The sequence below is a fragment of the Anopheles coustani genome, chromosome 3 (genome assembly GCF_943734705.1).
Source record: "Anopheles coustani chromosome 3, idAnoCousDA_361_x.2, whole genome shotgun sequence".
Lineage (NCBI taxonomy): Eukaryota > Metazoa > Arthropoda > Insecta > Diptera > Culicidae > Anopheles > Anopheles coustani.
In genome coordinates, this window is record NC_071288.1 from 44,040,048 (window position 1) to 44,052,727 (window position 12,680).

At 43.3% G+C, this 12,680-nt stretch overlaps 1 protein-coding gene across 1 annotated transcript; it reads right to left on the reverse strand.

Annotated features, from left to right (window-relative positions):
* Positions 1-345: 345 nt before the first annotated feature.
* LOC131272188 (IQ domain-containing protein N) lies at positions 346-2,611 on the reverse strand. The gene has a single exon (XM_058273844.1). It carries the CDS (start codon positions 2,609-2,611, stop codon positions 2,258-2,260), a length of 354 nt encoding a protein of 117 aa, XP_058129827.1. The 3' UTR covers positions 346-2,257.
* Between the last annotated feature and the right edge of the window lie 10,069 nt (positions 2,612-12,680).

Below are 12,680 nucleotides of genomic sequence, written 5' to 3' on the forward strand. Positions count from 1 at the left end.
TATTATCTAAAAAAGAAACTAATTGCAAAATAATAGACATTAATAGGAGTGTCCTCCCTTGTACGAGAGGACCGACTATCCGCTTACTCAAAGGGAAAAAGTCTTGTAAGCCCTTAATGGGCCTCATTATAGAACAACTCATTCAACATATTTGGGAATTGTTTGGTATCTCAGTATCGGTTAAAAATTCTCCTTTCAGTCCAAATGGTGTTAAACAGTATAGTTAACATTCTAGAGATTTTAATTGTTGCATCATTTTTCAAAAGATATTACGAAAGATAAGTAAACAAAACGGAAAGATACTAATAATGATAAACACAAACACATAAAATACCATTTAATGAATCTATGATTTATTAACACGTTCACTTGGGCCAGTTGGCATCTCCTTCCATGTGCCTTCCACGACAGTTCCTGCACACCGCATTCCCTGACATTTTTTGTTTTTTACATTTCACTTATATCTGACAAAAAACACATATTACTATATCACTATTTAAAAAGAGTAATGCTCGCCGAAAATACTTCGCGCGCTTTTGTGATCATCATCGATTCGCAGTATGGTTTCCTCTGGAAAACATGCTAAGACACAAAACCGTCGATCTTGCCGCGCCCTGCAAGCTCCAATTTACTACATTATGCAGGCTGCTCAAAAGTCCACCGTGATCTCCGGCGGTGATCTGGTTCGCATCACTGGAAGACCTTTTTTGTTTGGGTGTGTGTGTATGTGGATGTTTGTTTTGTGTATACTACGGATCGGGCTGGGTGCCGTAAGCAGGCCAATTGCTTTCACTTTCCCCATGTAAGCTAAGAACTAACGCACCACCGGCGCGAGATGGGGGAAAGAGTGTTCCCCCGAAAACGAGAAGTTGTAGGTCGAGTTCTATAAGGGGATTCCACTTTCACCTACACATCCTCCCTCATCAGTACATTTATTTTCGATTTGATTTTCCTTTATCCCGCTCTGCCTTTCTGGTTCTGGCTCTATCTTTCTATCTTGCACTATTTCTTCCTCGTCCCTCAGTTGTTATAGTTTTCCCCCGTGAGCGCGAGAAAATGTAGGAACATATTTGGTATTAGAGCTGCCTACGATCTCGAAACCACTCGTGCGATTCCGTCGAACGCCGTTCGAGCAACGCCATAGAACGATGATTTATGTTACGATCGACGGCGCGGCTCACAATACTCGGATACAACTTGTCGTGGCGCATTAAGAGGCTAGTTTTCCTGTTTTTATGTCCCCACTTTTCAACCGTCCTCTGTGCGGGTGGTGCAACAAACGGGATCGGTTGCATCGGATCGGAGATCATTCGTCCGCACATGGTCGGAAACCCGTTTTGTTGCTTTGTACCGTCGGAAGTTGGGATCGAATGAGCTGTTCTATTTACAGAATTTTTTGAATCTGATATATTTTTGCTTATTTTTTTTTATATTCGGAAAACTGAATTAAAATTCTTAAAAAAAATCGAAAATTGTACACTTTTGTTTGTATGGCAATTTTTTTTCCAAATCATGTGCCACTGTTTGAGATTTTAAAAAATACATTTTTTTGTACATTTATATTGGATTCCATTTGAAGAAAATTCATTTTGTGTAACTCAACTTTGTTGTTATGTTGAGGTAAGATAGCTGATTTAAATCCCAAACGAAAATAAGTGGCAATACATTGCCCACCAATTCAAAACATTTGCAAAGGTGTGAAAAAAGGTGAAAAAAAGGAAATCGTTTCTGGTCGGAAAAACGCTTAAAAAATAATAACAATCTGACTCTGATCGTGTTTTTATGCTTGGCCAGATTCAGAAACCGTTCGTGTGATCTTCAGAAGGCACCAGTCGAGGTCGAGCAGTGGTTTCACTTTTGTTGAACATTTGAATTTAGCATTTCCGCAAATTGTTTTTCGAGTTTTATATTTTCCCTCTCCCGCCTGCTATGCTACTCGACCGTTTACGAATTTGTTTGTTTAAGGGGTGCTCTCTTTTTCTTCCGTGTGGTGAGGGTTTACTCTTCAGATGGCCTATATCAATTTATCACAACCCACCAACATTCCGGCTGCCATTCTGGCATCCACGCGCTTATGCCACTGCGTTTGTATGTGTTTGTGTGTTTGTGCTTGAGTATAAAGCGCGCGTGTGTGTATTTGAACTGGAAAACAAATTTTCAAACGGATGAAAAGAGCCGAATTTTCCGAACGTTCCCACCCCAACCACGCCTCTCCTCCATTCTTCCAGCTTCCCGGGTCCAGAGGGGGTCGTCCAATCTATTTGTCCTTCTTGATCGATTTCAGCTCCTTTCTCGTCTTGAAGCCACGGAAGCTGGCCTGAATCTTGGTGGCCGCCTCGGTTGCCATCTTCTGCTTCTTGCGCACCAGGAACCCGCGCACGTTCGCCTGAATTTTCGTGGCCGACTTGTCCTCGACCGTGCCCGGTGGGAGGCCACCACCGACGGCGGACGATCCACCGCCGTTCGCCGAGCCGACCCCGGCACTGGCGTTGCCGCCGCCTCCCTGGCGCATCTGCTTGCGCACGCGGTACCCGCGGAAACCGGCCTGAATTTTCGTGGCCGCGTCGTCCTCCGATTGGGACGAATTCGGTGAGCTCGGATGAATGTGCATCGCCGTGGGGAACCGGTTCTGCCGGTGGAAGTCTGCGCTGTCCGAGTCCAACCAAAGATCACTCCGTACGATCACTCCACTCTTACGCACCGCTTACACTGGAATACCTCTGGGTATTTCTTCTCGCTCTGTTTTCTGTTCCCAACTCCCAAACAGACACACTCAATGGGGCGCGGTGAACCTTTTTTTTCAATTTCTGTACCACTGGGCGTTGTAACTTTCACTCGGACACCAAATTCTTCGCGCACAGATGGATCTTCTCGATCGCCGGGCGTTGGGACTATCGCGTCAAGGGAATCGGCAATGGAGTTGATGCTCTTTTACACTTGATTTCTTTTTCCAACACTATGCTGGACTTGGTTCGCTTTATGGGTACTCTTCGATCGGTAGTGGTTGGAGTCCTATATATTCGGGTTGAAGCTGCGGTTCGCACGCACGTGGATTCTGGTTCACGTTTCGATTTAAACTGCGAGAGCGTTCATCTGAATGGATAGAAGTGTTCCGCGCGAGTCGCGCTTCAGTCGCGAAGCATTTATCGCGAGAGAGAGGAAAATAGTGTTTTATGCTCTAATGCAGCGATTCTCAACGCTATTTTCCATACTAGCCTGATGTAAATGGTTAAAATTTATGTACTTTGAATGCATCATCATCCTAACAAATAATTGTTCACTGAACGTAGAGAAGGACATTTGGCGCTTGATTTTTTTGTGCTATAAATGTTTGATATTTACCTCAATATCAAAATTCAAAGAAACAAAAAAAATGTGTCAATATATAAATTGTCAGTAAAAAATGTGACAAACCTTTTCTGGCTCATCTGTATATTTAAACTCAACGAAATCTATCATGCTTTTATTCCCCGAAATAATTTGGCATATTGTGACAGAACTTGTGGTATGTTGCTGGAAAATTCCTTCTGTAATTTCCAACTGCACATAAAATTGGAAAAATGCGGGAAAGTCAGTGACATCTGAGCGGCTACGTCGGTTTGAAAATTGAGCCCCACGAGTGCCAAGGCACTCCTTCGACGACGTTTGTTCAAATTCCAACCGATGCCGAACCCTCCCCTGTACGAAAAGACTGACATGTACGTGGATAGTAAAGTCTAAAGCAGCCCGTAGACGTCACATATTAATCTGTGCAGATCTTTGATGTCTACAGATTTCCTTTGTTCACTCGTACCTATCGTCTGTCAAACATCCCTCCAGATATCCCGAATATCTCGAGGGATGTTGGAAAGAGCTAAGGAAAAGCTGTAGACGTCAAACATCTGTACAGATTAATATGTAACGTCTACGGCTTGCTTAAGGGAAAACGTATAGTAAGCCCATTTTGGGTAGGTGTAACCAAATACAGTTAAGTCATACGGTATTTAATGAACCTAGAAAATTGTCAAGTTTTATAATCGGTGCAAGCACAGACTTCTATCGATTTTTTTGCATACAGCATCGTTTATACTGCTCAAGGGTTCCTCTGACGCGATATTTATGAAAATTGACAGCTCGATTCGATCGGATTAATGCGATTCGCATATTTTATCGTGTAGTTTATTGACTTCAATGATGGGCGGTAGCACCTCGAATGTTTGATACATATCAATGCCCACATGCCCAATTAAATTAAATTTAGGATATAATTGCATAAAAGGTTTGGGAACCACTGCGTTAGTGTAAGCAGGCGGAGAGCGGTGATCGCGAACAGCGAGAAGTAGTAGAACAGCTTTGCGACCCGCGAGCTGCTGACAGATTAATGAGTTTTTCGTGGGAGAAGATACGGCCGCGGGACAGCGCGTGCCATACCAATGGGAATCAGCTGGGAAGCTTTCATAAACATACACCGTATTTTGGACAATGTATCTAGGTTTCTGCACACGCCGACAGGTTGCCGTGAATTAAATGAATAGTGTAGCATTTCATTTGCATTTCTACAAATGCCTCTGTACAAATTCGGCCAAAGTTGTTGATACACTTCACTCATCGTCCATCAGTGTAGGGATTTTACCCTCTTGCTCTGCTCGCTACTTCGCCCGGATGGCAGCAAATTTCCAAAACAACAAACAACAAATCCATCCAACGCAACAACACCGGACCGCGGTCGCTGGTGCGTCATGCCGGCCTCCTTCCGAGGGGTGGCAATGGCCTCACCGTTTCCGCGCCAACGAAGGGGGACCCGAGGGGGCTGCTTGTTGCGATCTCATCAGCGATCTTCATCAAGAGTTGCGCGTGCACTGTACGAAAATGAAAATGAAGCGGACGCGCAAATCATTAGAAATGGAAATTCTTCACCTAACAACAGCTTTAGTTATGATGATTGGGGATGATTTGAATGATCGCTTGCGGAACGGAACCGACATTTGGTTGGGCGACCTAGTCAGGCGAGCGATGCTGTGCGTTATCTCATTGTTCTCTTTTTGATTTGTATTGTTGCTTACTTATATTTGATGTTTGCTCATTTATATTTTAAATCGTGTCAGTAGTTTCACTAGCAACGTGTGCACGGATTTTGGTGTTTTTAATATTCGAGCCTGAAGAATTCATACATACGGTACCAAGGAACATTAGAGACCGAGCGACCTTTCGCAGTGTTGCATATATTTTCGGTATACCTTCAGCAGTAGCATCATCAGCATCACCTGTGGAGTTCATGGACAAAGCAGTTCGCTTTTAACCCTTGCAGGCATTGAGTTGTTTGAAAACCATAACCATAATTCAACCGCGCTATTTTTATGATTTTCAAAATATTTCCAAAATATGTTCGATGCATAATTTGTACAGATATTTAAGCAAACAAACACTCGGCAACATAAACCAATGTTAGAAAACACTACGACTCAATCAGAAATGCTTTTCTTTAACAACGTCTTATTAGAGTTTTCTACCAAAAGGCTCAAGTGTTTACAATGTGAACATAAAAAGAGTATCGTGAAAAAACATACAAACATTTAAACTTTCCGTTGTTGTATTGCCATTCAGTGGGTTACCCAAATCATTAGCTCATTCAAATAATAATTTTAGAGTTTAAACCCAAAAATTTACTTTTGTAGGAGTGAAGAAATTTACTGGTTTAAAACGTTTAAGGGTTAAAATGCATGCTCCATGCCATCTCAACGTACCACCCGTCCAATCTTTTGGTGGGAAAACAATTCAACTTGCCGGTTTTGGGGTGGGGGGTGGTGGGGTGCGGAAAAATGTTGTAAAACAGGGCAGAAGGCAAAAAGGAAAACAAACCCACCAAACCAAGTGGCTGTCACCGTCGGTAAATGGTACGAAACCGGGGACGGGCACGTTTAGAGATGTCATCCACCGGCGATCTGCGGACAGAATCGATACCACCGGTATTCGTATTTCGGTTTTGGACGTACAACGTATTTACGCAGCTAAAAATCACACCACACGCGGGGGAACCGCGTGGTCCGTGGACAAAACTAGACAACAAAAAAAGATAACAAACAAAACAAAAATCCCATCGCGGTCCAAAGTAGACACACAGCATTCGGTCGGGCCGTGTGTTTGAGTGAGTGGTGAGCGGCCGCGTCCCATTATTGGCCATTGTTGGTCATGGCCATACGATGTGTGTGCCCCATGGTTCGTTCTGCGCGTTCTGCTGCGTTTGTAACCGTTGTGGGCTTTTTGTGGACGACTTTTGACATATTTTTTTTTCAGTCCCATGCTGTTGTTGTTTTTGAGTTGGTTTTATTTGCTGCGCTAATGATTGATTGAAGCTTTACATCTTTTTATGTCGTTGGTTGTGCTGTCTCTTAAAGGTAATTACTGCAAGACGGCTGATCAATTGAAGGAAATCACTCAATAAATACAAATATTGTCCAATCAGTTTTGAAACTAATGCCATTTTTCACTTAAAACAAAAGATCAGTTACTTTCAAACACTTCTACACCACGAACACGTGGAACGCTATCTTTCCCTTTAAACCACTTTATGAAGACTCAGGTAACGTTGCACTCTTGATTGCGTTGCTCGCGCCTTGAACCATTTATCACATGGTAAATATTTGTTTGAAAAAAACGTTTAGAACGAGAGTTACACGCAATAATAAAAATATCAATCACATCGTACGATTCAGAGTGCCATAAATCGTACGACATATAAAACCACCTCGAACCCAGAACTCCTTCCGGGGTGGGAGAATCGACAAAAGCTACATTGAAAAGAAATTGTGTGCCTTTGACCGTCATCAGATACCACCAGACGCTCCTTTTTCTCTTCAGTGCATCCAATTCTATTTCTTTTGTACCGAACGGCATTCAATGCATTTCACCATCTACCAACAGAACAGCTCGCGGATGCAAGGGAGGAAAAGGTGGTGAAAATAGCCGTTCGGTCCGTTTGCGCGCCAAAGGGTCTCCAATTACGATGGCTTTGACTACCAGGCTCGACGGTTCCCGCGAACCAACGTGTGTTTTTGTGTGTGGAAATTTCCTTTTGCAAGAATTAAGTCGTTAGGATTGAATAAAATACGATACGACAGGTCAGCAGTACGGTCGGCCAATGTTGCCCGTAAGTTGATTTGATTAGACGCACGAGTGACTATTTTTGGTTCCCCAGGCGCTTGCCTCTGATTGCTTCATTTCAACGATTCGTTTGTCATTCGATTGAAGTTCGTTAGAAACTTCGTCGTGCGGTATTGAAACACTTCCGAATGGAGCGCGTCGTGTGAAGGACAATCTTCATATGCGTTGTAAACTTTTTTTCTTGCTGCTTGAACTAGCAAAATAACATTTTTCTATTTAGAAAAGGCTTAAACTAACGGTTGCATATTCAATAAAATCGAAAAGCAGTTGTAACGCGATTCAAAGTCAATTGTAAGCAATTAAAGGGAAATCGAATTGATCACTTACGAGGCTTTCCACTTCGCGTGATGTTAGACCATCTTCTATACCAGTGATTCCCAAAGCGCATCCGTTCGCATACGGTGTGCATTTATTTATTGGTTATAGGTGGGCGTAAGTGTTATGATTTTATACTGTGTAATATTTAAAAATAAAATAAAAATAAATCTCGCTAACACAGTATCCAAAGCTTTAAAGTATTGTAAGAGCAATTTGGGTAAAATTGGTTCAGGTTCGAAGCGAGGTTCTTGTGTATAAAAATATTTTGGTAGTAGTTTGAACCGAAAATCTGAAATACTTTTGGACGTTGGGGTCTGAGAAACACTATACGGAGTGCAACTGTCCCTGATTTGTCCAAGGATGTTGCATAATCCATTGGCCGATGAAGTTTACGCCCGTGCAAGCATTGATTGTAGGTAATGAATTAGTTTAAGGCACGATGGCTCGAGAGCAATTCTCCAATTACACTAGTTAGTGACGTAAATGAAATAATTCCTTCTTGGAAACCAAACAAACACTACCTATTCGTTTTAAGACACATTAATTTGTGTAGTTCATTCTTTTAGTCAGTTCAGTGTGTGTTCTATAACATTGTTGCTTGTTGTATACTACTAGAAGCAGAAATAACTGCACTAAATTCGGTAGGCATAAACATGTACGATTTTGTTAAAAACATCATCAAGTGCATGACAAATACCCGCACGTTACTTACAATTGGCATTGGAAGAGCGTGAACATAAAACAAAACATAACTCAAGAACATGAGCACAAAGTCAGTGCCAAAGACGAACAAAGAGTTACATTGCTCTTAGACCACGTCGATTTAAATTAAACGGTGCCCAACGCCGGCTATCGAACATACCACGGGCCCCCGGCAGGTCGGTCAGCCGTCCAAAGTTATTGCCCGATCCTTACCGTCATAAACGGCCATACATCAACATTTGAACAACGTTCTTTTTCTATCACCATCTCTCACTCTTTTGCGCTCATCCAACGGTCGTGGTCTACTCCTTCTGGTTTTGTCAGAGTTGGAAGCAGTTTTAATGTAACCCGTGGCCGCATCCCCAAAATTATATCACTCCACCAAAATAGACCCGCCCGGATTGCTTCGTGCGTGCTGCCAGTCCATTCGTCGTCGTCGTCGGTGGTAGTCACGATAACCTGAAAAGGGTCAGGAGGTGGCAAGAGGTTGGCGTGAGCAGAAGAAGGTCTGGTTGAAAATTAGTGACCGATGAATGCATATAAAAATTCCGTGCACATTCCATGGCGTATCATGGTCCCCGCCCCCGCTGCCCAGGGTGAAACCAGAACCAGAGAAACCGAAAACGATGCGTAAGCAACAACCTTCCGCTTCCGTTTCGTGCTGTTATGAGTGAGGAAGAAACAATAGTATAAAGAAGGTCTCAAGGGCCTGTACTTAAATAGGACTTGAACGATTTTTTTTCCAATGGAGAACAACCATTAAGAGTTACTATCGAACAATAGTAAATTTGATACTCTTCCATCAATTAGGGAGAAATGTTCCAAAACGCACAAACAGGGCAGAAGATACTTTTAATTTTTTTTTGTGATTTTGCCAAATTTTACATTACATGATAAAATACATTTGTTTATCATCAGAACTGAAAAAACACCATAAAGATAAAACAGATTGAGTTATAAAGTTTATTACCGTCTTTTTTGAGGTGCTGATATAGATTTGTTTTTGTAAACTCAAACTATTTTTGTACGTTTTCTGTTAGGAAGGAAAGAGGGGCCTTTTTTAATTTATAATGCAAATCTAAAATAGGAATAATCGATTAGGTCATATAAATTCCTATGGCACGATCGAATTTTTCTTTCAATAATCTTAAAGAATATTGGAGTAAATTCGTTTGTAAAATTATTCTTTTCAATTTTTTTTCTCTTCACAGTTTGCATAATAACTACTAAGGCACTGCTGTGCATTTCTTGTTTTCCATATAATAAGGATGTCTAAGTGTGGTCTCCTAAAATGTTACTGGTGCATCTACTTTTGGACCAATAAAGGAAAATTATTTTAATCTATATGTTCACACTTCAATGGCATATATTAGATAATCTGCCCCTATCTACGCACGCCACGAAAACCGAGATTCCATTGCAAGGTCAGCATGCGGGCCGGAGTGGGCCACTAAAACAAACCGCACAAAATCGCACAGACGTTGCTAATGCAACCGCAAAAACCATAACCACCAGCATCGGTATACATACCGTGGAACCGCAAGGGACTGTCCACCCATCGGCCGATCCGGCCTTCCTCGCCCCCTTCAAACAGGATCTTTTTCAACGGCCGACGATCAGCCGCGGCATTTCGCACCATGATCCCCAACCGTCCACCGGACTGTGCTGTCAGTTTTCACAAGTTTGCAGTTTTCCACCCGCTCGAGAAAACTCTCCAACGGCCCTTTACAAGCACTTTCCGTGAGGTAAACGGCAACCAGGCCAATGCAATGGGCTTTACGCGCGCGCGCGCCCGTGTGTGTGTGTGCATGTGGCCGATAGTTTATTTTCACTAGTTCGCCCTTGCCGTGGCCAGGTTGGTTGGTTGGCGCGGGATGAGGGCGGGCGATGAAAGGGAAGACGTTTATGGCTGATGGTGGTTTGATCCGAGCGTGTTTGGTCATACTTGAACTTTCGTAAAATATGACTGACCGCGATTTAGGGGTTGCGAAGCTGCCCTTCCCTCGGCCAATACACTACCGAAACCGGAAGTGGGATGCACTTACTGCTGCATGTGCTCTCGGGCCACGGATTATTAATAACCACCTGCCAAAACGTAGATCGTGGTGTGGTAAAGCGTTTTAGTGTTTAGAGACGAGACGAAATGGCTCTCCATCACCGCCATCTACGATTGCGGGACCCTTCGATTCCGGCTGCCAGCATTTGGCCGATGGTGAGTAACCATTTTTGGGGCGTTAGTCCGGTATGTGTGGACTTCGTGCGATTTCGTCGATGTCGTAGCAAAACCACACGTTGCTTAGTTTATTTAACATGTTTACGGAATTGTTTATTGTTTTTCATATGCTCATTATTATGGGGAAATATGACATGTTGTATAATGAACCCACTTGTTGGAAAACTATTTAAAATAACTACATTACATATTCCATTTCGTAGCTTCGTCAGGTCAACAGCATTTAAAACTGTATGCGACGGAAACGGCGTGACTTTTCGCCATCAGTGAGGGCAAGGGCACCAGCACCCGAACTAGCCGTAAGTCATTGGCGTGTAGTTTTTGACTATTAATAGTCTCTGGTAATGTCCATCGTTCGATACCGGCACGACAGCTACTCCCGATCGGTACCACATCCTTCTACTACGCACCGCGGCCGTTGATCTGGCCCTGGCCCTCAAATCATACCCATCTTGTACCTTCCAATACTGCTGCAGTACACAGGTGAACAGTGGTACGCATAAACATAAGCATTATTACATTTTGAAGTTTGGTTTTAAGTACCTAAAGGCTCAAATAATCATGGCGAGAAAATACATATTGAATATCTTATTACCACTGTTCGTAAGCGTTCAAAAGGTACACTTTTTCAAAAATATTCAACAGTTTAAGCGATTGTGATTTTAAAGATTATACGTAGGGTGTTTGAAGATTTTGAAAAATTTGCTTTAGTTAAGAAATGTTCGTTTGAAGAGTACAATCGATTCCTCTTCATTTTGATTATATTCGGACATATCCTATTTAAACGTCTAATTGAAATGAAATTACTAATTTTTACCGTTATCCATTCGATGCTAAGCTCTAAAAGTCTCGTAAGCCCTTAACGGGGCAGGCATGACCAAACAAGGTCGTTACGCCAAAAAGAAGAAGATCAGTCGATGTTATAACCTTCTAGTTTCACGTATGGTGTTGATTCCACAGATATATGATTCTTGAAAAATATCAAGAGGATCCATGTTTGTAACAATCTAAAGGAAGCTTTAAAAAAAAATTCAACAAAATTGAAATAGTTTTCGTTGGACTTACTCTTCGGTCCCGCACTGTAAATTCCGCAAATCACACATATCGCATGCGACCCGAGAGAAATGAGTTAATGGTGGCCAAGACATTGGCCGGCCCGGCAGGAAATGAAGTTGTTTTCGGTTCGATTGACACCTTTCCGTAACTGCGCCATTCGGTAGCGACCGATCGATCGATCAGAGGCCCAACCTGGTGGAATTAAACGCCGGATGGTTTCCATTCCCATGACAATTTTTCCCCTACAGGGTGCCAAGGTCGCTCCGGTTCAGGGTGGTGTAGATCATTCGATGCTATTTTCCTGCCAGTTAAAAAGGGATCGATCTGCGGCCGTGAGATGATCGCCAAAATCTTGCATGCTGCACACCGTCCGGGTACCGTGGATATGCCTGGAGACGTCGGTGCACCGAGCAGATGCCATATATTGGATGGCGGTGGTTCTCGATGACCCTCGTGTGTTGATGATTTGTTGATTTTATGCCCAAATCGAAAACTGTCTCCCACTCGGGGAGGCGGAGCAAAAAACACCCCGCACACCGACGAGTCAAGTCATTTATGACACTTTCATCCTTCCTTTCACCGTGCCTCGTGCCGCTGCTGCTTCCGCCCAGTCTTTCAGTTTCCGGGGAGGGCCGTTCCGCGGCGGGTCAACCGCTGGCGGGTGGTCGAAAAAATGGACGACGTCGGACGGATCCGGGTCGTAAGATTCAATTGTGGATTGACGTCAGCGCAGCAGAGGCGGTAGCAGCATCAGAGCCGCACAACGGACAACACCGTACCGCGGTTGTCAAATGTATCTATCGTATGTGCGATGCTCCGCCGTATGTGCGACGTCCGGTACCCGATGCGCGTATGTTAAATGCGGAATTTAAGTCATTGCTCCACCTTCCGCCCCCGATATGGCCGGGCAATCGCGTGCGTAGTTCGACGCCGTAACCACCCTGACAGCGGACAGTCCTCGTCAGTGGCCGATGGGAGATTCGAACCACAAGTTTCCAATTAACCTTTGCCATTCCCTCCCTCGCCGGTGTTATGAAATTCGTCATAATTGAGTGATACCGCCGGGGTAGGTGTTTCGTCCAGAGCTTTCAAAGGTGTATAGCGTTTCATAGTGGAAGGTTGATGGTAAAAACCCCCAAACATTTAATTAGATGCACTTAAACAAAATAAATCACATAGCAGGAGAAATGAAGTACACCACTTAACAGTAAAGCCAATAGAATCAATTTCT

What these genes read in the sequence shown, in the direction of transcription:
- LOC131272188 (XM_058273844.1), bottom strand. Translation starts at nt 2,611, where the DNA reads ATGCACATTCATCCGAGCTCACCGAATTCGTCCCAATCGGAGGACGAC.